The 26,752-nt window shown below is 38.3% G+C and overlaps 1 protein-coding gene across 1 annotated transcript in view; it reads left to right on the top strand.

The window, feature by feature from the left end:
• LOC107719381 (collagen alpha-1(XII) chain-like) overlaps positions 1-26,752 on the top strand; it is an 80,941-nt gene that overhangs the window by 25,353 nt on the left and 28,836 nt on the right. The window contains exons 20-57 of the mRNA XM_016526790.1: positions 193-357; positions 576-722; positions 1,120-1,262; positions 2,790-2,919; positions 3,858-4,003; positions 5,625-5,754; positions 5,858-5,994; positions 8,221-8,350; positions 8,776-8,915; positions 9,981-10,113; positions 10,502-10,522; positions 12,717-12,856; positions 14,029-14,158; positions 14,370-14,509; positions 14,656-14,785; positions 15,134-15,273; positions 15,548-15,677; positions 15,760-15,899; positions 16,335-16,464; positions 16,554-16,693; positions 17,006-17,135; positions 17,243-17,382; positions 17,470-17,602; positions 18,198-18,337; positions 18,428-18,557; positions 18,637-18,776; positions 18,867-18,996; positions 19,792-19,934; positions 21,406-21,535; positions 21,643-21,785; positions 22,065-22,194; positions 23,128-23,247; positions 23,395-23,541; positions 23,653-23,769; positions 24,792-24,944; positions 25,037-25,111; positions 26,001-26,140; positions 26,266-26,389. Coding sequence (XP_016382276.1) covers positions 193-357; positions 576-722; positions 1,120-1,262; positions 2,790-2,919; positions 3,858-4,003; positions 5,625-5,754; positions 5,858-5,994; positions 8,221-8,350; positions 8,776-8,915; positions 9,981-10,113; positions 10,502-10,522; positions 12,717-12,856; positions 14,029-14,158; positions 14,370-14,509; positions 14,656-14,785; positions 15,134-15,273; positions 15,548-15,677; positions 15,760-15,899; positions 16,335-16,464; positions 16,554-16,693; positions 17,006-17,135; positions 17,243-17,382; positions 17,470-17,602; positions 18,198-18,337; positions 18,428-18,557; positions 18,637-18,776; positions 18,867-18,996; positions 19,792-19,934; positions 21,406-21,535; positions 21,643-21,785; positions 22,065-22,194; positions 23,128-23,247; positions 23,395-23,541; positions 23,653-23,769; positions 24,792-24,944; positions 25,037-25,111; positions 26,001-26,140; positions 26,266-26,389 — 5,007 coding nt within the window. The remainder of the gene's footprint in view (positions 1-192; positions 358-575; positions 723-1,119; positions 1,263-2,789; positions 2,920-3,857; positions 4,004-5,624; positions 5,755-5,857; positions 5,995-8,220; positions 8,351-8,775; positions 8,916-9,980; positions 10,114-10,501; positions 10,523-12,716; positions 12,857-14,028; positions 14,159-14,369; positions 14,510-14,655; positions 14,786-15,133; positions 15,274-15,547; positions 15,678-15,759; positions 15,900-16,334; positions 16,465-16,553; positions 16,694-17,005; positions 17,136-17,242; positions 17,383-17,469; positions 17,603-18,197; positions 18,338-18,427; positions 18,558-18,636; positions 18,777-18,866; positions 18,997-19,791; positions 19,935-21,405; positions 21,536-21,642; positions 21,786-22,064; positions 22,195-23,127; positions 23,248-23,394; positions 23,542-23,652; positions 23,770-24,791; positions 24,945-25,036; positions 25,112-26,000; positions 26,141-26,265; positions 26,390-26,752) is intronic.

Below are 26,752 nucleotides of genomic sequence, written 5' to 3'. Positions count from 1 at the left end.
ACATTACCCATGATTCTGCAGAGAAATCTACACCAATCAGAGGGTCAAAACAAGCAAATCACACCAAATCACGCTTTATTCGATTCATGGATTATAGGAAACATATGAAGCTCAATCCTCATTAGAACTATTGAAAAATTGTGACCGTGGATGCCGTCAAATGAAACCAACCTGCTTCTTGTGTTTCCAAAGGTATGGCCTTGAACTACATCCTCCAGAACAACTTCAAACCAAATATGGGTATGAGACCCGATTCTCGTAAAATTGGTGTCCTTATTACCGACGGCAAATCTCAAGATGAGATTGTAGTGAATTCTCAGAGACTGCGTGACTCTGACATTGAGCTCTATGCCATTGGTAAGTTCTTTTTTTTTTGACATTGTTGGCATTCTGTCAGTTCAGTCTCAATGGAAAATGAAAGTCTGCATGCTAATAAGAGACACTCAACCCAGAGCTCTCCTGTATCCAAATATCTCACAACTTTTCATTTGGCAAGACTACAGCTTAATCTACGTCTTGTTGACCCAGCTGAACTAATTGAGATCTTTCAATAATGATCTCCTCTTGGCTCCTAGGCGTGAAAAATGCAGATGAAAATGAGTTGCGATCCATTGCCTCCGACCCTGATGAAATCCACATGTACAATGTCAACGACTTCTCCTTCATGTTGGACATCGTGGATGACCTCACTGTCAACCTCTGCAATAGTGTTAAAGGCCCAGGTACAGTCACGCACTTGACTAGTGTATGTTTTGAATGCAAAACGGTCTATGAATCTAAACAAATCTGTCCTGGATCTTTTCTACAGACTAGAATAAAAAACCAAGAACTCCCAAAGCTCCCAAAGTTTGCTTGAACTCTTGCCATCCATTTTTGATTTGCTCTTGTTTTCCCAGACAGTTCTTTGTTTTGTTTTTTTCTAATAATCTCACTGAAAAGACTGTGAGGAAAAACTGTAGGTTGTACTCCGATCCTCCTTGGGGGATAGCAGTGATTTACAGAACCATGAAACTTGTGATATATAACCCATTTAACCTTTTGCAAGAAGCTAATAGGCATGAGGAAGATTTACAGTCTGACACCACTGCTCATATTTTCCCATTGCTTTCTATGAACCAGTTGGCGGCCCAGGGACGCCCACTGACCTGGTGACTTCTGAGGTCACACACTACTCCTTCCGTGCTACCTGGATGCCACCTGACGAGCCAGTGGAGAAGTTTCGTATCGAGTATGTCCCTGCTGCTGGAGGAATGACTGCAATGGTGAGCGTTAAAAACACATATATCCGGCTCGTGTTCAAATGGTAATGCATGCACACTTCACAGTCTTCACAGACTCATGTATTAACTTACAGATTCTTGCATCCCATGCACAACTTTATACTGTAACTCTTTTCCAAAACCTTGTGAGCTGCCTTCTGGTTCCTGCTGCCTGCATAAGGAGCTGCCTCATAAAGCAACCTCCAAACCATCACAGAATGTCAAAAATCTCTTATTTGGATCACTCTAATAGGCAGCAACTATTTAGCTGTGTCTTCAGCTGCTTCTTGAAAGTTTGGGTGGAGGTTGGCAGCTCATTCCAACATAGAGGAACAGAGAGGGTGAAGGTTTTGAAAAAAGCAACGTTGCGGCTTGTTATGAAGAAACAACAAGGCGTTGATGGTTTAGTGAGTGTAGCTGGCTCACATTGATTCTGGTAGAGTTTGACATTAGCATGTTGCTAAGTTAATGACACAATACTATAATAAGCTTAAATATATATAGCAGTTTTATAAACATATAAAGTTTAAAAATATTTTTAAAAATAGTTGTAATTTTTTTATCAACAGTTTTCAATAATTAAATATTTAAGTATAATCTGCATTTCACTTAATTTGTCTGGGATTTCTTTTTCACAATGCTGCCTTCAAAATTGGCCCAAACAAGTTGCCTTAGGAAGCATTAAAGGGATAGTTCACCCAAAAATTAAAATTTTGTCATTAATTACTCACCCTCATGTTGTTCCAAACCTGTAAGACCTCCGTTCATCTTCGGAACACAAATTAAGATATTTTTGAAGGAATCAGAGAGCTCTCTGACCTTCCCATAGACAGCAAGGGTCCTTACACAATCAAGGTCCAGAAACGTAGCAAGGAGATTGGTAAAATAATCCATGTGACATCAGGGGTTCAACTGTAATTTTACGTAGCTACGAGAGTACTTTTTGTGCGCAAAAGAAAAAAAAAACGACTTTATTCAACAATTCGTCACCAGGGTGACATGGAGGAGACGAATTGTTGAATAAAGTCTTTTTTTTTTTCTTTTGCGTTCAAAAAGTACTCGCTTCCTAAATGCTGTTTAGGAAGACAGCTCACTAACGTTTGGAACAGAATTTATATGTGGATATCATTTATTTATTATTGTGCCCATTGCATGGTCGCCATAAAAGTAAAGTTTGATGAAGAGTAACATTTGACATTTAATTTCCATATCTCTACATACCTCTTGTGTAACCTTAATAACTTCTATAGAACAGGACAGCTTTCATATAACGTTCATTCAAAGCTATGCAGCTTGTCATATTTTATTTTAATGTTTACGCTGTCTATATGGCTTAAAAGTATCATGAATCAGTATGGGCTGAACTAGATCCCATAAATCTCACAACATGCCCCGCGTATTCCCGCGCTGAAGAACCTGCAACTTCAGAGAGATGATTTCAGATGGCCACATGCCTCCCTGTTTCACCCCTCCGTCTTGTGTAATGCCCCTCTCAGCAGACAATCACCTCTCCCTGATGATGTTTTACAGATGTTCGCTGATGGCGAAGAAAACACAGTTGTCCTGGTCAACTTGAACCCCATGACCGAGTATATTGTCAGGGTCTATGGAGTGATTGGTGAGGAGAGCAGCGAGCCTTTGAAAGGAACCGAGACCACATGTAAGTTAACCTTTCTTGTTGTTTATCGCACTCGTCCTCCTACTGTTCAGTCTCATTGTCTGATGAAACTCACTACATAAACATATCTTTACCTCAACCACTGGAAACTGGAGCTGCTTCCTTGCATACTGGGCTATATTCAAAACCTTATTAGCTACATTCTAACTGAAAATGGAATTTGATACCGCATTGTAACCATCCAGAACACCCTAGCAAACACCACTTTCATTTCCTCAAGTAAATATTGTTTTATTCATAATTGAAACTGCCTGCATTTTCCACCAACTTTTGAATGACCAAGCTTGTCACAATGCCTTTTCCACAAAAGATAGATGTAGTAAATTTGGCCTAAACAAGACATCCTGTAAGTCTGGAAATGGTCTGTGTGTTGGGAGCTTGCTAATGATGTCTGAAAATGTGTAGGCAGTTAAGTATTGTTTGGAGCAGAGCCAATATAAAACCGCAAAGAAATACTGTAGCTCCTATAACATACAGTTTTAATGCTGGTTTCCACATCGCAAATACGAAGCAGCTGTAAAATCTGTGAAGTGGTACCTCGTCAACAGCTTAGTTTTGGTCTTATAGACGGACAAAGTAAACTTGAATCATTTTTACAGATTTAAAGTAAACAGAACATCTTAATTGGCTATTCTCACTTCATAGTTTGCTTAAGTCTTTTTTACATTTCTCACTATAATGTTTATGATCAACATTACAAGGCCTTATCCCATCGTAAAGAGAGCCTTATCGTTTTGTCATGAGCCACTTGGATGCAATAATCTGCCGTGGTCATTGTGGCTTTAGCTTTATGGTCATTTAATGCTCATGTTTAACCAAAGTGTGAACGCTGATGAGAAATCACAACGTTTTATTATTCTTTTTCGTTCTTATAAAGCTGTATTTTAGATCAAAGTTTTCCCTCTTTTGGATTTCCCCAGTGCCCCTACCTGCTGTCACCAGCATGACAGTGTACGACGAGGCCATGACGTCCATGCGGGTCAGATGGGAGTTAGTGAGTGGAGCCAGCGGGTACTTGCTGAACTACAACACCATCAACGCCAGCGTGCCCTCTGGAAAGATGGAGGTGAGTGCCTGTCTCACTGACGCCTTCCAGAACACCCTCCAGACGATCTCTCAAAATTTCCACCTCTGCTTTATTAAACCTCAAGGCAAAGTAAACCCACCTCTGCCAGCAGCTCCCTTAGCATAGCCAGATGGTCTAGGCAGAGAGTAACTGTTTTACAATGCTGTACAGGCCTATAGGAAAGAAAATCACAAATGAGATTAATATGATATATTATTTTCCATTTTAATTCCATAATGTGACAAACAGCATTAATTTAATAACGTATTATTTAGAACTATTAGAAGTATTTAAATAGTGTTATTTTAGTGTTATTTATTTTATAGTAAATTATATATTACAGTACACTGTATATTACTATTTTGAATGATTAGCTTTCATTTAAATTTAAGTATTAAGTAATTTGTTATGTGCTTTTTTATTAGTATTTTAAAAATACATCGTTTTAAATAAATACAATGCAAATAAAATGTATTAATACATAAATACAAAAATACAATGTTTTAAAAAACATTTCTAATTTTTGTTTAAGATTCAAGTTTTTCACCTAATATTTATATTTCCTTTAAAGGGGTCATATGATGCGATTTAAATTTTTCTTTTCTCTTTGGAGTGTTACAAGCTCTTGGTGCATAAAGAAGATCTGTAAAGTTGCAAAGACTAAAGTCTCAAATCCAAAGAGATATTCTTTATAAAAGTTAAGAGTCAACCACGCCTACCTAAAACGGCTCGTTCTAACATGCCCCCACATGTCTACGTCACGATGTGGGAAGATTTGCATAACACCGCCCAAATGTTCACGCAAAGAAAGAAGGCGTAACTTTTATTCTCGCTGTAGTATTGTTGTTGCCGCCGCCGCCATGTCATGAAGGCGCTGTGTGTTTGGGTTTTTGAACCTTAAACCGCATAAGCACATTTCATTACACCAAATACACAAAATAATGTTCTTTTTAGCAACATCATATGACCCCTTTAACATCAGTTTTATTTACGTTTATTTAAATTTATATTTTTTATTATTTAATTAAAGTGTAACTAACCTTTTAATTTATTTAAAATATAATTAAACTAAAGTAAAATTTACTCAACAAACAGGATATTCAATGAGGATTTTTTTTCAATCGGAAATAAAGGAAACTCCTCTGGAGTTTCAGAAAAGATCTTAAACTTTACTCAGAGTTGCAAAAGTAAATGCTGAAGTCTGCAATCAGTATCAATCAGTATCAAGCATTCCTTTGAAACCAAATGATCTGATCTGCTATCCACATCCATTGTAGCTCTGTACTCTACTGTTACTGTATGTCAACTATTTTTTATTTTCACCTTAAGAATTTTTGGAGACATGTGAGACTGTTGATTATTAAATAAAACCTAAAACTCCATTTGGTCTACTGAGCAGTGAAAGAGCGACCTCTGAGCAATGAAATCATCTTCTTTTTTGGGGGGGGGAAAAGTAACAACCATCATCCCAGGAGAATCAGGCTGATCTGATTTAGTCTGGAGGAGACATACCTTAACAACCGGGAGTGTGTTTATGCCAGGTGTTTCTCATAACAAGTCTTGTCTCGCTGAGCCATTACTTCGCTAATGTCCGTCCTTTTAACATCCCTCCCTCCTGCAGATGCGAGTTGCTGCAGATGTGAATGATGTCCAGCTATTGCAGCTGCTTCCAAACACGGCGTATTCGATCTCCCTGTTCGCCCTACATGGGGAGGCGGCCAGCGAACCACTCATCGACAGAGGAGTCACTCGTACGCTAGTCTTCTCTTTATTTTCAGATGGTTTCATCTGTTAGTGTTAATGCATAGTATATGTTTTTATAAATCAACTGAAATGCATCTATTTCTCTCCCAGTGCCTCTGCCTCCAGCGGGTGAGCTGAGAATCTCGGAAGTGACTCACAGCTCTATGCGTCTCACCTGGGATGCAGCTCCTGGGAATGTCAGGAAGTACATCATCACCTACAAGCCAGAGGATGGAGAGCTGAAAGAGGTGATCAACATGTGTAATTCACACAGCAGGGATCGTCAAAATCGAAGATTTAATATGATTTAGTAATCAAAACTCAGCAAATTCCAAATCTCTAAAATGTCCCATGAATCATTTGTAGATTTTTAAAAAACAATTCTAATTAAGAAAAAAAAAAAAAAAGAACAGTTCTTGAACATACATTACTGGTCAAGTTTTTTTGAAAGAAATCTATGCTTTTTATTATTCACCAAGAATGCATTAAAGTGATCAAAAGTGAAAGTAAAGACATTTATGATGTTACAAAATCTATTTCAAAGAAATGCTATTATTTTCTGTTCTGTTCTTCTCAATTTATCAAAGAATCCTGAAATAAATGTATTATGGTTTCCACAAAAATATTAAGCAGCATAACTATTTTCAGTATTGATATTAATAATAAATGTTTCTTGATCAGCAAAACAGCATATTAGAATGATTTCTGAAGGATCATGTGACACTGAAGACTGGAGTAATGATGCTGAAAATTCAGCTTTGCATCACAGGAATAAATTACATTTTACAATATATTCAAATAGAAAACAGTTATTTTAGTAAAAAATATTTCATAGTATTACTGTTTTTACTCTATTTTTGATCCAAGAAATACAACCTTGGTGAGCAGAAGAGACTTTTTTCAAAAACATTAAAAAAAAACTTACCAAATCTTACCATCTAAATGTGCCAAAGAATTTGAATTGCAGTTTAATGGACTGTCAGTTTAAACATCTTTCTATGATGGATAATTTAAATTTGAGAAATAGCCTTAGCTATTTAAGGAATGTGAGATAAAAGAAGACTCGAGCAGTAGATTAGCATAGAGAAACTTTAGCTTATTATTAGGTTATTGGTTATTGTAGAGAAGGTTTTGCTTACAAAGGGTTCATTAGCTAGGACTAAGACCCCATATTTACCTCGCTGTGAGGTAATCATGAACCGACCCTGGTTAGATGGCAGGGATTTGGCTTCCCCCATGCCCTCCTGTCTCTCTGCAGCGATGCTTTTATGGATATTTCCAGAGTGCTGCCCTTATTTTTCCAAAAGGAGTCTTTTATCTTTGAAGATCTTCTGAGATGAACCAGTGGAACTATTTGAGGAGGTCCGAAAGGTCACGTCCAAGCAAACTTTTTGATAGGATGCAGACCGTTGTTTTTCTCTTCTTGGACATACTCTGGAATGAGGTTAAGATGACCTGATTCACTGAGCCGAACTCTGAATCCATCTTTGGATCCATACAAGGCAAAACATCGCTATTGCTGTTTATTATACTTGGGGATTTAAGTATGACGTGCATGATTCATCAAATCATGTGTCTGTCTTGTTTAGGAAAGATGTGTTTTACCAAGTGATCAGATTTTGATCATGATTTTTGCCTGGCGTGTAATAAAAGATAACAAGCGAAAAAGGAGGGATATCTCGAGCCCTTAGGTTAAGAAAAGCCCTAAGTTAAAAGGCTAAGCAAACTCATAGTTCCTAAAGGGTCCACTAAAGGTTTCTTAAGTATGTCCCTTTAACTGCTTAGGTGTTCCCTTAAGTTCTGTTACTGTATGCATTTCAGCAAAGTCCTTAGTAACAATTTCACCCTAAAAACTAATTAAATGACCAAAATAAGTCATTTGCTGAACTTAAACACAGTGATTGATTTTGTGTTAATTGAGAGTGAGGAAGAACCAAGGCACATTGTATCATCTAAATAAGGTATTGTAAATATTAAAAGTATGATATGATTTGTTTCTTGTCAAGACAACTTTCAACAGACTAGGGTGAAGTCAGTGAATATATTAACAAAGATTTGGGACAAATGTAATTTTAAGGATTCAGGATAATAAAATCACTTAAGGGTTTTCATGCAATCAGGCACAGAATATCAGAGACTTGAGCCAATAAGCGACCACTAAGAACAAGACGACTAAGAATCCACTAAGAAAACCTTAGCAACCACATAGCAACATCCACAACATTTTTGAATAATGACATTGAGTTTTGCACAGGCAAGCATTGTCTTCAGAAAATCTAATTTGGTAGTGTCCTTGTTTTAAAAGTTCTGTCAAAAAAAACAAAAAAACACTCAGTTTTCACTCTGTTGCACCAACACAGATTTCAGTCCTTGTGTAACGAATGGAGTCGAGGCAAGTCGGCCTGTCAGAAGCATCTGTTATTCCTTTTCCCTTGATATGTGTTAATGTTAATGTTGACGTTGGTGTTTGACAGGTTGAGGTCAACGGTGACATCACCACTCTGGTTCTCACCAGCCTCCGCTCTCAGACGGAGTATGATGTTGCCGTCACTCCCTTCTACGATGAGGGTCCAGGAAATCCCATGCTTGGCAACGCAATAACTGGTGAGCTTATAATCCTCACTTATTTTCAAGATGACACCAAATGACCGATGATGTTGGTTTGGCAGCAGCAATTACTTCACGGCTGCTGGGTTTTGTTTGCTACGTTGGTGTTGAACTATGTGACTTACTGGCTACAAGACCTGCAATTTCAGCAGGTCTTTCAAGCTGTCTGTCTGGATAATGACTGCCATGTGTGACGCCACCCTTACCCAAGCCACGTGTATGTGTTCATGGCTTTACTTTATCAGTCCCAAGGGTAAAATCCTTTATCAGTCCCAGCTGATCTGCAAGTCCGCTGACAAACAAACCACTTCCTTTTACACAGGAACACGTTCGCTTACTCCAACTTGTCAGTTCACATGGTTTACAGTCCCCCTGTTCAGACCAGTTTCTGTATGCCACATACTTTCTCTGTTGACATTCAGATGTGGTTCCTGCGCCCAAGAACTTGAGGTTTTCTGAGGTGGGTCAGACTTCATTCAGGGCCACATGGGAGCATGGAGCACCAGACGTTGAACTGTACCGCATCGGTTGGACCAAGCAGGGCGAGAACAACTTCAAATACGTATGTTTACCAGTTAAATATTTGTACCAACATTTACGCTTATTCATTTGAAATACGCTTTAATTCAAATCAACTAAAGACTTTGGAGATGCAACCCCCATTCGCTCACACTCTTAAAAATAAAGGTTCCAAAAGGGGGTTTTACAGCGATTCCATAGAACCATTTTTGGGATTCCCAAAGAACCTTTTTAGTGAACAGTTCTTAAAATTTTTTTTTTTTCTCAAAGAACTTAAAATAACTTTTTTTTCCCACTAAAAATAACAATGGAAACGTTTCAAGATTCATTTTTATGTCACATACATGGTTATATAGAGAATATATGACCAGCAGTGAAAAGTCAGGTCCGCTCCATGGACAGTGCAATTATTAAAGAATACAAACATACAAATGTACAAGAGAAGAATGTGCAAACAGGTTGTACAGGGTAGTTACATAGCAGCAATAGGGGTAAAAAAGTAAATAAATAAAATATTACAGAAATTGCTGTGTGCAAGTGACAATGTCAGTATATTAAGTATCTTACTGATAATTAAGTGAAGTCATGTTGGTGTTAAGAGACTGAGTTTGAGTTTAGGAGCCTGATGGCCTGGGGGAGAGCAGACCCTGAGATGCGCTCAGCTAAGCGCACAACTCTCTGCAGGGCTTTGCAGTCTTGACTGGAGCTGTTCCCATACCACACTGAGATACACTGAGTCAATACACTTTCTATGGCCCCTGAATAGAAAGTTTTCAGGATTGCCGGCGAAACCCAGAATTTTCTCAGCTGTCGCAGATGGTACAGTCTTTGCCTGGCTTTATTAACCTGAGTTTGGATGTGTGAAGTCCAAGTCAGGTCCTCGGAGATGTTTACACCAAGGTACTTGAAACTGCTCACTCTCTCCACTGGGGTCCCACTGATCATAAGAGTTCCATGGATGTTGAAGGTTCTTCATGGAACCATTGATGGCAAAACAGAACCTTTATTTTTAAGAGTGTACCATTGATTTTAAAGCAACATCAGATTACACAAATGTAATGAACTCTCTCAAATAATATGTGAGACTCACCAGAATTGATCTTTGTAGGAAATCATGAGTCGTGAAGAGACAAGCCACGTTTTGTCAAATTTAGACCCAGACACAATGTATGACGTCACTGTCACAGCCATCTACCCCGATGAGTCGGAGAGCGAGGATCTGATGGGGAGCCAACGCACATGTGAGACTAACACACAACCATGCATGTAAAACACTGACTCTTGAGTACTGGGACAGAATCAGTCTACAAAACTGAGTAAATAGCAGTTTATGTATAAAGGAATTCAAAACTTATTTTGTCTCTACAAATCACTGAATATGCCAACACTTGTAAATGCAAAAATGTCAAATACACTACTGTTCAAAAATGTAGGGTCAGTAATGTCTTGTAATAAATGAATAGTTTTTTTTTTCAGCAAGAATACATTAAATTTACATAGATTAAAAAAAAATATCAAATAATATTTCTTTAAAATATACATATATTTATACTTTTGTTCTTCTTTAATTAAAATATGTTATAGCTGCTGACAATACAATAAAATTATGTGTTGTTTATCCTTTTCTAGTGTCAAAGTTCATTACACCCGGTATGTTGATTCCAAAAAGATTAAATGTAATTGTTAATGTAAATGCTAATGAGGATGATGAACGCAGGAAGATGACGAATTGCATGTGCATTTTTGTGTTTCACCAGAAACTCATCCACCATCATTCATCATTGCCATTTCACTGTCATTTTGCCATTATTGTCATCTGTTGTCAGTCATAAACGCGCATGCTAACATTCCCGACTGCATTGTTTTTGTTGCAAATGACACGTATGTGGGGGAAAAAGACACAAAACCGTCTCACTGCAGCCAGCGAATAGTGATCACATTTATAGCACTGGCCTGATTATTTACTCAGCTCTAGCTTAGGGGGAGGGCATTGCGATGAGGATACATTTTTACTTCTCCAGCAGGTGCTCGAGCCAAACTGACCTAAATCTGCTCCGCGAAGAGGCATTGCCTTACAATGAAATCACAACAAGCCCCCTTCACTGCCTCTTTGACTAAATAATCCTCAGCAATGTCAAGGGCTACACATTGAATATGCAGAAGTATGACAACATCATGCAAATGAACATCCATATAAACTGGATAAGTATCTGGAGGTTGAAGCTTTGCTGACTTTGTGCAAAGCCGAATATATAAAAAATGCCTACAATGGTACACTCTTAAAAATAAAGGTTCTGCTCACTCTCTCCACTGGGGTCCCACTGATCATAAGAGTTCCATGGATGTTGAAGGTTCTTCATGGAACCATTGATGGCAAAACAGAACCTTTATTTTTAAGAGTGTACCATTGATTTTAAAGCAACATCAGATTACACAAATGTAATGAACTCTCTCAAATAATATGTGAGACTCACCAGAATTGATCTTTGTAGGAAATCATGAGTCGTGAAGAGACAAGCCACGTTTTGTCAAATTTAGACCCAGACACAATGTATGACGTCACTGTCACAGCCATCTACCCCGATGAGTCGGAGAGCGAGGATCTGATGGGGAGCCAACGCACATGTGAGACTAACACACAACCATGCATGTAAAACACTGACTCTTGAGTACTGGGACAGAATCAGTCTACAAAACTGAGTAAATAGCAGTTTATGTATAAAGGAATTCAAAACTTATTTTGTCTCTACAAATCTGTTTTTTTCTTGCCAATCACTGAATATGCCAACACTTTTAAATGCAAAAATATGTCAAATACACTACTGTTCAAAAATGTAGGGTCAGTAATGTCTTGTAATAAATGAATAGTTTTTTTTTTCAGCAAGAATACATTAAATTTACATTTATAGATTAAAAATATCAAATAATATTTCTTTAAAATATACATATATTTATACTTTTGTTCTTCTTTAATTAAAATATGTTATAGCTGCTGACAATACAATAAAATTATGTGTTGTTTATCCTTTTCTAGTGTCAAAGTTCATTACACCCGGTATGTTGATTCCAAAAAGATTAAATGTAATTGTTAATGTAAATGCTAATGAGGATGATGAACGCAGGAAGATGACGAATTGCATGTGCATTTTTGTGTTTCACCAGAAACTCATCCACCATCATTCATCATTGCCATTTCACTGTCATTTTGCCATTATTGTCATCTGTTGTCAGTCATAAACGCGCATGCTAACATTCCCGACTGCATTGTTTTTGTTGCAAATGACCATTTTTTCATCCCAAAAACCCATGCGCCTCCATCCTCCTTTCAGGACTACCCATGATGCTCATGTAACCAGCCTAATGACTTGGGATGGGAATCAATAACCAATTCCAAAAAAAATTTTTTAGAATTGAAGGATTTTCATGGTCTTTGGTTCGGTTCTTTTTAATGAATCAGTCAAAAAGACTCACAATCGACCTCAAACTTGTGAGTTATTGGGTATTTGTCCAATTTGTTGTTGATTTAATAACTGAATGCTTTTTCATATGATATGTTTAGTTTACATTTGGACATATGGATGAACATATGGAGTTTTGTTGTAATAAATGGTGCTTTAATAATAAAAGAAACATTAGAATTTCATGCCAAAATAGCAGTTTTTGTTCAATCTGCTATCAGCATTTGGAATTTCCTCTAAAACCCTAAAATAACTGTTAAGGAACTGGATTCATCAAGTGGAATCAGACCCAGAATTGTTAAATTCCTCATGATTCCCATCCCTAATAGTTTTAGCTACAGTTCCAAAGCCAGACTTTGCTGATTGACCTTTCTGTCTGCTCCCAGTGCCCACTGGACCACCACAAAACCTCCAGGTTTTCAACGCCACCATTACAACTCTAACCGTGAAATGGGACCATGCGCCAGGCCCCGTCCAGAACTACAAAATCACCTACCAACCCATTGCGGGTGGAAAACCGCTGTCTGTAAGTTCAGCTGTCCCCATTCCCCCTCCACTGAGATGTTTTGAAGCAGGACATGGGTAATCTTTCAATTATAGTCATGAGTGGCAGAATCTGTTTTGAGGAAGTTCAAGGCCTGTGTGTTAATCATTACAGCAAGCAAATGGGAACGTTGTGACAGGAAGTCATTACTAACAGACTCATCTGATGTAAACCATCACAACATGTCTGTTATGTAGGCCTCAAGAATACTAAACCATTAATGTTATATATTTAATGTCAAGTCACTTGAGATGAAAAGCCCAGCAAACATTTACTGTTTGTTTGGGAATTGTTTAGCTATAACTATATCAGAACTGAACAATGGCACTTTCACCAGTTTGTTTTTAATGCAGGATGATGCTCACTGGTCACACAAAAACTGGTGCAAAAAAAGTCGTTAAAGTCGCCTTGTCCATGTGAAATATTGGTTAATGTTTATTGACATATTACATTATGTATTGTGCATTTAGTACACGCTTTTATCCAAAGAGTTCGTAAAATAGTTTTTTTCTTCTTCTTATAACTGTTTAATTGTGTAATGTTGTTAACTAGTTACTTAGGCTTAATTTAAGGATTTTATTTCTCATTAACCCCTTAGCATTCCTGTCAAATTTGCCTAAAACGCCTAAAAAGGCATACCCAAAGTAAATTGCATGCTGTTCTTGAACCATTTGGAGTATATGCATGGTTTTGGTCTTTTGAAAGGTGACACTTTGAGGTTTGTTCTGTTTAGGAACAAACCTCATAGTGTCACCGTCTTACTGGTATTGAGTAAAAGAGCTTTGAACACACTGAAAAAAAACCAAAAAAACATTCAGCCTACATTCTTTTTTATTTTTTTGTAAAAAGATACCTGCAGATGACTATAGCTGGGAGCTATTAGCTGGAAAACACAATGGGATCACAGCATGAAGCCCTGTTGGCGGTCTGACACTTATTGTACCTGCTGTGTTGATTATATCTTAAAATGGCGGGTGGTACAGTGGAATGCTAACAGGCTAAATAACCTTTTTTATTAGGAAATTCCTGATTATGGAAGCAAAATGCAAATGCCATTTCTTGCTGTTTTTGCTGTTGCACCACATTCAACACGCTTATTTTTGAGAGGGTGCCGTTCTCAATTCATGGAAACCAATGATATCTTTCCCAATCAGGTTCAAGTTGGCGGAAAGAAGAACAGCATCATTCTTCAGAAGCTGACCCCTGACACCCCTTATTCCATAACCGTGGCTGCCGTCTATCGCACCGGAGAAAGTAAAGATATTTCCGGCCAAGGAAAAACAAGTAAGGGGCTCCAAGACAATCTTTTCAACGTCCTGAAGTATTTTATGACTCAACTTGGGAAGCAAAAACAATGATAAACTCATTTAGGGAGGATGCATTCCATAAAACATCTTGGTTTTCGCTCACATCTGGAGATTTGTCAGATCATACAAGATGTTATGCAATGAAAATGAGACGACATTATGTAACACTGTGCGTGGTGTTCCTGTAGAAGCCTTAGGAGGAGTGAGAAACCTGCAGGTTTTGAACCCCACCATGACAACGCTGAATGTTCGCTGGGAGCCGGCGGAAGGAAAAGTGAAGGAGTATAAGGTCATCTACGTTCCTGCGGCAGGCGGTGCCGAAAGCATGGTAGGACTGGTAGGACGTCTAGAATCAACTAAAACTACAAGTTAATGTTCAGATCAATCATAAATATTGATTTGCACTGGAAGTGATTTGCAATGTTTCTTTGACGTAAACAGACCTTATACTGTATATTCTTTTTATGGAAACAGGAGCAGGTATCAGGAACCACCACCAACACAGTTCTGAGAAGCCTTCAGTCCGACACGCTTTACACCGTGACCTTAATTCCTGTTTACGCAGAGGGTGATGGCCAGAGAATGTCTGAGAATGGAAAAACAAGTGAGTTTCTCTCAGAAACTTCAGTGTCTTACTCTCAATATCTTGCTTTCACTGATTAAGAATGAAAAATAGGTGACTAAACGACTCTCTTTTACATTTCTGTCTGATCCTTTTTCCCATAGAGATTATTATGAGTTTACGCCCAACTATACAGCCAACAAGGGTTCTTCATAAGAAGATGTTTTTTGTTAAGCTCAATGTGCTGTAAAGAATCATTGAAGAATGTTTATTTTTAGGAGTGAATATGCATATTGCACCACTCTGTCCAAACTCCAGTCTGGAAGTACGATCTGGATTTTGCTTCATTCATTTGGTTCCAAAACAGTAAAATGGAAATCTTCTTTACAGGGGCTCTGGGTGGTGTGAAGAACCTGAGGGTCACCGACCCAACCATGACCTCTCTGAATGTCAAATGGGACCCTGCGGATGGGGCCGTGCGTCAGTACAAAGTCTTCTTCGTCCCTGCCGCTGGAGGAACTGAGGCGATGGTGGGGCTTTGTCTATTTTTAAATCAATATAAATTATTTTTTACTACAAACACTACCATGGTGTATACTTAAAACAGTATTAACTTAGAAGTAAAGTTTTGTGCTTAATTGTCATAAAAAATAATGTCTCAATGCAAAAAAAAAGTAAAATATTATATATATACTGTATATTCTTTAGATTTTGGAGTAAAATTTCATGAGATTCATAAAATACGGTGATCATAAAGGTTTACCCAAGGCATCACTCAAGTTATTTTTCCTATTTTTGTAATAGGAACAACTACCTGGGGCCCAAACATCTATAGTGTTACGAAACCTGCAGCCTGATGCTCCATACACAGTATCCGTTGTTCCAGTGTATCCTGCCACAGAGGGCAGACGCCAGTCTGACAATGGAAGGACATGTGTGTATCAACCTTGCTTATTTATGTATCTATGCACTGGCACACTATCTCTGTTACAAAACTATTGTCTTTCTCACTCTAGTGCCTCTTGGAGGTGTTCGAAACCTCCGTCTCATTGATCCCACCTTCACAACACTCACTGCCACATGGGATGCCGCCGACGGGAACGTGCAGGGCTACAAAGTGTTATATGTGCCCACCAACGGAGGAACTGAGCTCATGGTAGGAATATCTGAATATTTCAAAGTTTGTTTTTACAGTGATGATGTCACAAGTGGAAATCTCTCTAAAAATCTAATGGCATGGCTTGCAGACAGACGTATATAGACATAGTCTTCCTTTGAGGACAAGAGATGAGAGAGTGATGCAATGAAACTCTAATTGAATTCTCATTATGCTCAAAAACTTGCGGGAAAGTTTACAGCTGGGATCACCAATGTTTAGACGGAGTTGGAGTAAACTGTGAAAATTATTTGTTTGGCAAGCTACAAAGAGAGAGTTCAGTTTTCTTATAGTTTACAAGTTTAGTTTTCTTTATCTCTTTAGATGGGTAGACCTTGTGCAACCAGTCTTCGTTAAAACAAGCTAAGGTTCCTTAGTTGGAATGGGTTTGAAGAACATATAGTGTACTGAGCTCAAGTTTCTGTATTCTTTCAGGAACAAGTGTCTGAGAGCACCACAACATTAGTGCTGAGTAAACTCCTGCCAGACACCATGTACACAGTGACTGTTTTGCCAGTGTATGCTGAAGGAGATGGACCTCAACTCTCTGAGAAGGGGAAGACTAGTAAGTGACTCGGTCACACTAAGGAATATCTGAAGAAGGTTTTGTCACATTTCGTCAATGTTGAGTCAACTTTGTTGTTGTCCCTTTAGAACCTTTGGGCAGCGTGAGGAACCTACAGGTTACAGATCCAACTATCAGCACCTTGAACGTACATTGGGAGCCGGCGGAAGGCAATGTGCGGGAATACATCGTCATTTACATTCCTGCCGGAAGCCAAGATCAAGAAGTGGTGAGAATGATTTCCATGGATGTTCCAGAAATAGCAAAGGAAACTGTAGTTTCAGTTGCATATCTTACACTCATTTTGATTTGGTTTTGTGGAGGTTTTGAGCTTATTTTATAAATTATTTGTTCTTACATATGTAAATTTGACTAAATGTTTGCTTGTTATACAAATTACACCTGTAAAGCATTTCTAAGCTCTGCAATCAATGCCGATGCTTCCATTCCAGAGTTGCAAACAGGTTGTATATTTTTTATTGAAACGCTGCTGTCTTGGAAAGTATTTTATTTTTCAATATCTTTAATTTTGCCTGAGCAGGATCAAGTCTCTGGAACCACCACCTCAACTGTTTTGAAGAACTTGGAGCCCGACACAACCTACACTGTGACTTTGGTACCAGTATATCATGAGATGGAGGGCAAACCTCTTTCGGAGAATGGAAGAACAAGTGAGTTCATTGTGAAAATATACTATAGTGCATCTTTGAATAAACTTGGCCACAAATTGAAATGTCTGGCTATTGTTTACTTAAGTTTATATATCCATGCTTTTCAGGACCATTGGGTGGAGTTCGCAACCTTCAGGTTACCGATCCTACCAGCAGCACCCTAAATGTGCGATGGGAGCATGCTGACGGAAACCCCCGTAACTACAAGGTTTTCTATGTCCCACAACCTGGAGACACTGAGAAGATGGTAAGATGTGATGAATTAACTTTTAATGGTTTATATGAAGGACCTTTCACATTATGTGACCAAATCTCTTGTTTTTATTGTGATCAGGAACTAGTTTCTGGTGGCACGACAAGCACCGTCCTACGTAATCTCAATGCTAACACAGAGTACAAGGTCACATTGTTGCCTATGTATGAAAATGATGTGGAAGGAAAACGTCAGTCAGAAAATGGAAAGACAAGTGAGTCTAGATGTTTGTAACTTACAATTTTGGGATGGAGAACTCATCTGCCTCTATGAGGAATCCCTGCTTATTGTCTGGAGAGGGTTCACCATGTCTGTTTTATTAACGCAGAACCTTTGGGAAGTGTGAAGAACCTCCAGGTGACAGACCCAACTGTGAACTCTTTGCACCCTAAATGTGCGATGGGAGCATGCTGACGGAAACCCCCGTAACTACAAGGTTTTCTATGTCCCACAACCTGGAGACACTGAGAAGATGGTAAGATGTGATGAATTAACTTTTAATGGTTTATATGAAGGACCTTTCACATTATGTGACCAAATCTCTTGTTTTTATTGTGATCAGGAACTAGTTTCTGGTGGCACGACAAGCACCGTCCTACGTAATCTCAATGCTAACACAGAGTACAAGGTCACATTGTTGCCTATGTATGAAAATGATGTGGAAGGAAAACGTCAGTCAGAAAATGGAAAGACAAGTGAGTCTAGATGTTTGTAACTTACAATTTTGGGATGGAGAACTCATCTGCCTCTATGAGGAATCCCTGCTTATTGTCTGGAGAGGGTTCACCATGTCTGTTTTATTAACGCAGAACCTTTGGGAAGTGTGAAGAACCTCCAGGTGACAGACCCAACTGTGAACTCTTTGAGAGTGCGATGGGACCCAGCAGATGGAGATGTTCGTCAGTACAACATCATCTATGTGCCTGTTGCCGGTGGTGCTTCAAGCATGGTAATTACCTAAATCCCAATTTGTCTCAAGTTTGTCCGTTTGGTTTGCTTGTTAATAACTGGTGTGTGGCTGTACTGATGTACTCCTCAGACCCAAGTGTCGGGAGTGTCTACCAATACTATTCTGAGAAACCTGCAACCAGACACAGAGTACAGGGTCACCGTAGTACCAGTATATGCCGATGCTGAAGGAAAGAAACAGTCAGAGAATGGAAAAACAAGTGCGTACCTGCAATGTCAAGTTTGGATGTTACTCAGTTAGCGCATAGCATGCTTAATTTCAATTCTCTCAATTCTCAGAGCCTCTGGGTGGAGTAAGGAACCTGCAGGTCACTGATCCCACAACCAGCTCGCTGAAGGTGCGCTGGGAGCACGCCGAGGGTAACGTCCGGCAGTATCGAATCTTCTACGTCCCAGCAACTGGTGGTGCTGAGGACATGGTAAGAGCTGCTCTCCGAAAGAGGCCCTACTGTCTTTCCAGACGTGCAACTGATCTTCAATAACTTTGTTTAAATTTCATACATCAACAGGAGCAAGTTTCTGGAGGCACCACCAACACCGTCCTGAGGAACCTTCTGTCAGACACGGTCTATACAGTGACTGTGGTTCCTGTTTATCCAGAAGGAGAGGGTCTCCGGCAGTCTGAGAAAGGAAAGACACGTAAGTTGTACTTGGGAGATATACATCACTATTACTATCACAAAAAAATCGTGAGGTGCCAAGTGATCAAATCGAGTGGCTTGTTGAGTAGAGCTGTGCTTTGACTTTTCTGAGTTTTCAGACTTTGGGTTTTTGACAGGTGAACAATAAATGGGAGGAACCCAAGTCTTATTTTTTTTTTTACTTAGACCAAACAACCCTCCAGAACTCCCAACTACATAGCAACAATGAAAACACTTTGAACAACCTAAGTAACCACTCGAAACAGTCTATCAACTGAGTTTTATATGCTTTACCACTCATTGTGAAGAATCAACACAATTTATGCATATTTGTATTAATGCTAAGTATCGGGTTTACATTAACACACTTCAAAATTGTATACTGTACGTAGAGCAACAACTACTAGGATTAGGACACTTGAGTTCTTTATTTATGCTAGTGAGTTGCACTAAAAGAAACTGGATCCTTTGAACTCATGTTGGAGAGTTTTTTAACGGTTTTCTGTAGAAATAATCACATCTGCTTTGGTTTAAAAAGCGTACTAAGCAGTTTTAGCATCAACCCTAAATGCCCCCCACCACCTGCCTTTCCTTTTTGGCACTTTCTCACCATAAAACCCATCTGTGCCGCTGTCAAATGCTTTGCTCAGCATTCATTCCTGAACTTTACTGAGCTTCCTCCTGTTAAAACGGCCCTGTGAGCTGTTCAACTTCCTACGCTGCTCTGTAAGTTCCTTGTTCTCACTGCTGTTTTGTGGCTTCTTATTCAACACACTCTTGCCCTCTTTCACAGTTCCAAGAGTCCCACCCCGGAATATCCAGGTCTACAACCCAACTCCCAACAGTCTGAATGTGCGCTGGGAACCCGCCTCGGGCCAGGTGCAGCAGTACAGGGTCACCTACGCCCCATTGAGTGCAATCCGACCTCTTGAGTCTGTGAGTGATGCACAGTTCTGCATATTTACATTTATGCATTTTAGGGACACTTTTATGCAAAATAACAGTCAAAAATACAAAAATTTACATTAAATGCACGTGTGTTCTTTGCAAATCTGTGATGTAGTATCATTCTCTGACAATTGAGCTACAGGAACACTGTATATGAAATATTGGTTGAAGGGTTTTCATTTTTCGGCACTTTACAACAGTTTTGAACACTGCTTATACAATCTGCAGTCAAGCATCTACTTGAAAAAAAAATAGTTTGCCACACTACACAAAGTTACTAAAAAAAACCAGTAGCTAACTACATTGAAACTGTAAAAGGAGGCACATCATTTCAGATAATTATTAGATTATATAATAAAAAACAACAAGGACCTCAATTAACTCAATCACGTAAATTTACATAAAATGCAGCTAATAAACCCAAAACAAAGGCAATGAATTTATTGCATAATTATAAACAGCAGTATTTAACTAAATATTTATTAAACTACAGCAAGTAAAATGGCTTTTGTGAACCCTACTGGTGGATGACTCATATGAATCTGCGAATCTATTTATTTGAACAAGTTCATTGCTACAACAAACCATCTGAATCGATTCACTGAAATTAATTAGACTTTCCAATACTACTTCAGAGAGAGAGAGGTATATTTTAGGATAGCATGTTTGTTTACTGCCTCGGATTGCTTGGAAATGTAGCATTTTTATTCAAGGTCCATCGCTGCTTAATGGACATAATAGTTCGTTATTGAACAACTGGAAACTAGTTTTTGTTTTTGCTACTATCAAGGTACTTTAGTTAGATGCATCGTTAATTAAAGTCACTACTCAGGATGTTTAGCACCTACCCTTTTGCTTTTAGGCATCATTTACGGTATTTGCCATAGAGAGAAGCTCTTTAGGAGCTGTATAGAGTCTCTCAGGCTCACAAGTGTCCTTTCTGCATAGTTAAACAAAACAAGTTGTGACACAAAAGATACATTTTCATATCCTGCGTGCTGACCCATATTTGTCAAACCTATCATTTTGTGCCAGAACAGATGCTGTCATAAGCGATGGTGTATGGAAAATATGCAGCTGCCATCAGTGATGTGAGCCTACAAATAAGAAACAAATGAGCAGATGGGGTGATAATCCTGCGGGGTGTTGACAGGTAGCTGACGGGGTTTCCCCGTCACCCCCAAATCCAGTCTCTCTTCAGCTCCTGCCTCTCCCCGGGGGCAATTACACTGATCTGACAGTATTTATGTAGCATTTAACCCCATGAGCACATCTATTTGCATTACATATCTATTTGGAAATGTTATCTAGCTCCGCTAATCTAATCAGGGGCTTAACGGTGACGTCATTATGTATATTCGCTTTGCCAGAATTGTAATGTCTGCACTGGTTTGCCAGACAGTGGATGTTTGTGAATATACTTGTCTTTGTGTTATCTAAACGATGTTCTTCTCCACAGGTTCTTGTTCCTGGCAACATCAACAGTGCTTTCCTGGATCAGCTCGTCCCGGATACGCCATACTCTGTGAATGTCATGCCGGTATATGCTGACGGAGAAGGCCCAGGAATTGATGGAAAAGGAAAAACATGTAAGCTTGTGCTTTATGGCATGAAATGGAATTTCACTCTGTTTATTAAATGCATGCTATAGATCTTATTGTAACTTAATCCATGCATATATATATTTTTTTTTCAGTACCACGAGCTGGACCCAGGAACATGAGGGTCTTCGAAACCACCACAAGCACGATTAGCATTGGCTGGGATCATGCTGAGGGTCCTGTACAACAATATATGATTGCGTATGCTCCATTGACGGGAGATCCCATCACAGAATTTGTGAGTAAAAGTCCAGTGATTATTGCTCTATATATTTAGTTATTCACTCCTTCATTACTTTTGAGTTTAGGATTCTTTCTATCGGCACTACATTGAGGTCTACAACACAAAGTGAACATAAATTAACCATATTTACTTTCTTGATGAATGCTTTTTATCAGACTGTGCATGATTCATCAGTGCATGTTATTCTAACCAAACAAAAAAGTTTGATTTCTCATTTGATTATCGTTGTGGTTATTAAACCAAAAATCATACATCTGATGGTCTTCTCTGCAGACTGTTGTTCCTGGTAACAGAAATAATGCTATCCTTCAAAATCTGCTTCCTGACACCCCGTACAACATCACAGTTACGGCAGTTTATCCTGAGGGACCTGGCGGATCCCTAAATGGAAATGGAAGAACACGTGAGTCACACAAACCGCAAAACATGCCCTACTTTGATTTCACACCTTTGGATGCATTTTCTGTGATTGCTATGCAAAGAAAGCTTATGTTTAGGAGTAACTAACTAAAAGTTGCAACATTACTTGTTTAATGAATTTTTCAATAGCATAACATTATTTCAGCTTTTGTTTTTTGTTGTTGTTTTTTTTAAAGGTTGTACTACCTTAAATTATAAGTATTGTGTAGCTTGGCAAACTACAGTTATTTTTGTATTATTTATATGCTATTATAGTTTTTATTGATGTTTTTAATTAGCTTTTATTTTATATTTTCAATTTTAATTTTAGCAATTTTGATATGCATTTTTTTCTCATTTTTATTACTTTTTCAAATATAAGTATTTAGATTTCTTTTATTTTTGTTCAGTTTTCATTTTTATTTATTTCCAGTTAATAATTTTAGTGCTTCAACTTTCAGATAGTTGCCACAGCAACATTTCTAACTATCATTTAGATTTAGATTTTATTTTAGTTTTATTTTAATCAACAAAAATGTTTTGATAGTTTTAGTTAATGATAATAATAATAATAATAATAATAATAAGTTGCAAGTACAAGTAACTTCCCCAAAACTGCAACTAACCAAAGCAAGCAGACATATCTGAACCCTAAGATATTCTTAAGGGTTAAAGGAGGATATGAGTAATTAATTGCTGGTAGGGCATGGTGGAGAGTTTGGAAAACTGTTGTTTGTGTTGGCCATAAGCTAGCTTTAAATCTGCAAGTTAGCATGGGCTAGAATCCAGAACACCCTTCAGCTACCAGCAACTCAGCACAACTAAAACATCATTGTACATCTGTATATGTCTTGTTATTGGACGATTTAAACACTATTGCTATGATATTTAGTGGTTTTTAACCACAAGTCTTACTTACTTTGGATCTTATGTTCAGTTGGCCTGTTGGCGCCTCAGAACCTGCGTGTCTCAGACGAGTGGTACACGCGCTTCCGTGTGTCCTGGGATCCGGCTCCAGCTCCGGTCATGGGCTACAAACTGGTCTATCAACCAACAGGTACCAAATATTGCAAATGTGTGGGAGCTCTGCATGCTGTTTAAAATTTAAATCATGAAATCATAATCGGCCCTGTTTTTTTTTTTCTGTTGAGGATTCATCAATGCTCTTCATTTGCTAAATGTTTTGTTGGCATTCCTCCTTTAGATAAAGACGAGTCTTTGGAGGTGTTTGTTGGTGACGTCACCAGCTATACCCTACATAACCTGCTTCCCGGCACAACATATGATGTTCAGGTGTACGCCCAATACGATGGTGGTGTCAGCAAACCTCTCACGGGACAAGGAACTACTTGTATGTTTTCAGATGTTTGGAATGATTTGTAAATTGTTGGTTTTATGCCACTGTTTTCTGCATCAGAAAGATTTACAATTTGAGCGCAACATTTCTGTCTTGACCTTTCAGTGTACCTCAATGTGACCAACCTGGAGACGTACAACATTGGCTATGACAGGTTCTGCATCAAATGGGCGCCTCACCGTGCCGCCACGTCTTACAGAATCAAGCTGAACCCCCTGGATCGTGAGTCACATTCAGGATGTTTTCATTCACTGCCTTCATTATGTATACACTACCATTCAGACGTTAGGGGGTCAGTAAGATGCATGGTTTTGTTTTATTTATATTCAGAAAGAAATGAATGCATTAAATTGCTCAAAAGTGACAGGAAATACATTATAATGTATCACAGTTTCCGCAAAAATATTAAGCAGCACAAAATGGATTTGAAAAAAAAATCCAGCTTTGGCATCACAGAAATAAATTATAATTTAAAATAAATTCGTCGTCGCCGATAGCCTCGTGGGCAGCGCGTCGACATGTAGCGCCATAGCGCTTCGGGCGTCCCGTGTTCGAGTCCCGGCTCGTGGACCTTTCCCGATCCCATTCCCCCTCTCTCCCACTTCGCTTCCTGTCTCACTACTATCCTATCAATAAAAATAAAAAAAAGTCAAAAACGCCAAAAAAAAAAAAATCTTTAAAATAAATTCAAATAGAAACCCATTATTTTACATTGTAATAATATTTCACAATATTACTGTTTTTATGTTATTTTTGATAAAATAAATGCAACCTTGGTGAGCAGAAGAGACTTCTTTCAAAAAAACATAAAAAAATCGTACGGACCCTAAACTTTTTAATGGCAGCATATAACTGTAGTTTTTTTTCTGTTATGGAAACTACAGCACAGCACTCTGCTTTTAACTGTGACTTAATTTATCTAGATTAGTTACCTATTGTTTTGTTTATCTGAAGGCACCTTCTTTGTTCACTCCCTAGTGTAGGATGGATAATGTTCAGTGTGCATCGTTACCATTGAATTTTATGGATTACAGCTCCACAGGAGCTCATGGAAGATACTTTCAGCAACTTCACAAATGCTGCTTCTATTTTTCGCAACAGTTATAAAATGTACCCGAAGTACCAATAAAATTAGTTTGTTTTTGGACTGTAATTCATTGGTTTTCTTTGAAACACTTTAGAATACTGTGTAAATATTGTAGTATGTTTTGATATCGTGGTACTATTGTCTGATCTGTTTGCAGCGGCGGCTAAAGGTCAGCAGGAGATCACCATCACTGCGGGCCAGAGTCAGTACTGTTTCGAAGGTTTGAGTCCAGACTCGCTCTACAGCGCCACTGTGTTTGTCCAGACGCCCAATCTAGAGGGGCCCGGAGTCAGTACCAAAGAACGCACACGTAAGTTCAGGCTTTATCCAGAAATGAGCAGATATTCTTCCTCCTACTGAATATAAACATTAATGTCTTCTGACTTCTTTTGGTTCGTCTAGGTGTTAAACCCACACCTGTGCCAACAAAACCACCCACTCCCCCTCCACCACCCACTATTCCACCCGGCTGGGCGGGTAAGTGCCTTCAGCCACTGCTTAAGAAATGCATATGGCTGCAATATAACAAAGAGTGAAAAATTTAAGGGGGTCTGAATACTTTCCGTACCCACTGTATCTCAAATCATGTTGATTTTCACAGTTTTTGTGGCAGAATGTTTCCAATGGCAAGCAGTACTCACGTTTTCTTCAGAAAGTGTAAAACTCATGTTAGTAATTAGATCGCAAAGAGCAGTTTGAAAACAGTGGAATAAAATGTTCAGAGCTTTTATGGATACATGCATTGCAAACATGTTGTAGATCTGCTTCTTTGGAATGAGTTTGGATCAAATTAATATCAGTTTTAAAGCCTTGGAGAAAATCCTTCTGCTAATAAAATGCAGATTCTTTCTTTTTATCTTCAATTCATAAAAAAAAAATCCCTAAAATTCACTCTCAAAACTTGTTTATTTATCACACGAGAGGCCTACAAGTGGCCAAATGCTTCAATTTGCAATGGTTTCCACTCCAGAGGAGTCAGCTGGATTTAAGTACGAAAAGACATGGACTAATCCACCTAGGATTATAAACTTAGTAGAGACATTTTTCGAAAAACTGAGAATGATGCTTGATGATGTGGAGAGGACAATGTAACTGCCAATGGTGTGATTGAAAATTACACCATTAATTAGTTCCTATTTAGACCTTCTGGATTTCATATGTACTTCATTCTTGCATAATTTCTCAAGAAAGTGTGACCAATTATGACAGTAATTACAGCATGGAGGTTCATTAGATAGTTTTTTTCAGTGATTGTGTTTGTTAGTGAGATTTAATTACCCTTTTTCCATGCTTGTGTAAAAGTTTAATTAGAAACAAGAGCTGTTCTTGTGTGCTGCAGTTCATGGAGTTGTTTTTGTGTTCTTAGTATGCAAAGGAGCAAAGGCAGATGTGGTTTTCCTCATCGATGGCTCCTGGAGTATCGGAGATGATAGTTTTAGCAAAGTGATCCAGTTTGTCTTCAGCGTCGTTGGCGCCTTTGACGTCATCGGCCCATCGGGAATGCAGGTATCGCAACTTGTTTATGACAAAATCTTGTTTGACAATCCAGTCATCTCTGAGTCAGATACATATATTCCATTGTTCAATCATTGTTACTGTTTAATTGTATCGCAATATGTTTGTTTCGAAAGGTTTCATTCGTGCAGTACAGTGATGATGCAAAGACAGAGTTCAAACTCAACACATATAACGATAAAGGCACCACACTTTCCGCTCTGAAGCTCATCCGCTACAGAGGAGGAAACACTAAGACAGGTATCACTCATACACACCTGAACATTCATAGCTGCGTTTTTAATCTAAATACACTTTCTTTAAAAGTTATTGGGTGAATCTCACAAAAATGTGTCGCCCCAAAAATACGAAAAGAAGAAATTCTATTTTATTTAATATTTTAGAATTCATTTTTATTTTTGTTCAAATTAATTTAAAATATTTTAATTATAAAAAGCATCTGTTTAATTTGGTACAATAAACACAACCATGATGTATGCTTACAGATTTGTAATGCTTTTATCATTGTAAAAAACATATAAGGCATGCATATAATCATTATATATAATACATTTTTTATAATATATTTTCTAATATATTTTTTTCTAATATAATATAATTTTA

Source organism: Sinocyclocheilus rhinocerous, unplaced genomic scaffold (genome assembly GCF_001515625.1).
Source record: "Sinocyclocheilus rhinocerous isolate Xijiao unplaced genomic scaffold, SAMN03320098_v1.1 scaffold303, whole genome shotgun sequence".
In the NCBI taxonomy this organism is placed as follows: Eukaryota; Metazoa; Chordata; class Actinopteri; order Cypriniformes; family Cyprinidae; genus Sinocyclocheilus; species Sinocyclocheilus rhinocerous.
The sequence above is the reverse complement of the archived record's forward strand: the minus strand, read 5'-3'. Positions and strand labels throughout refer to the sequence as shown.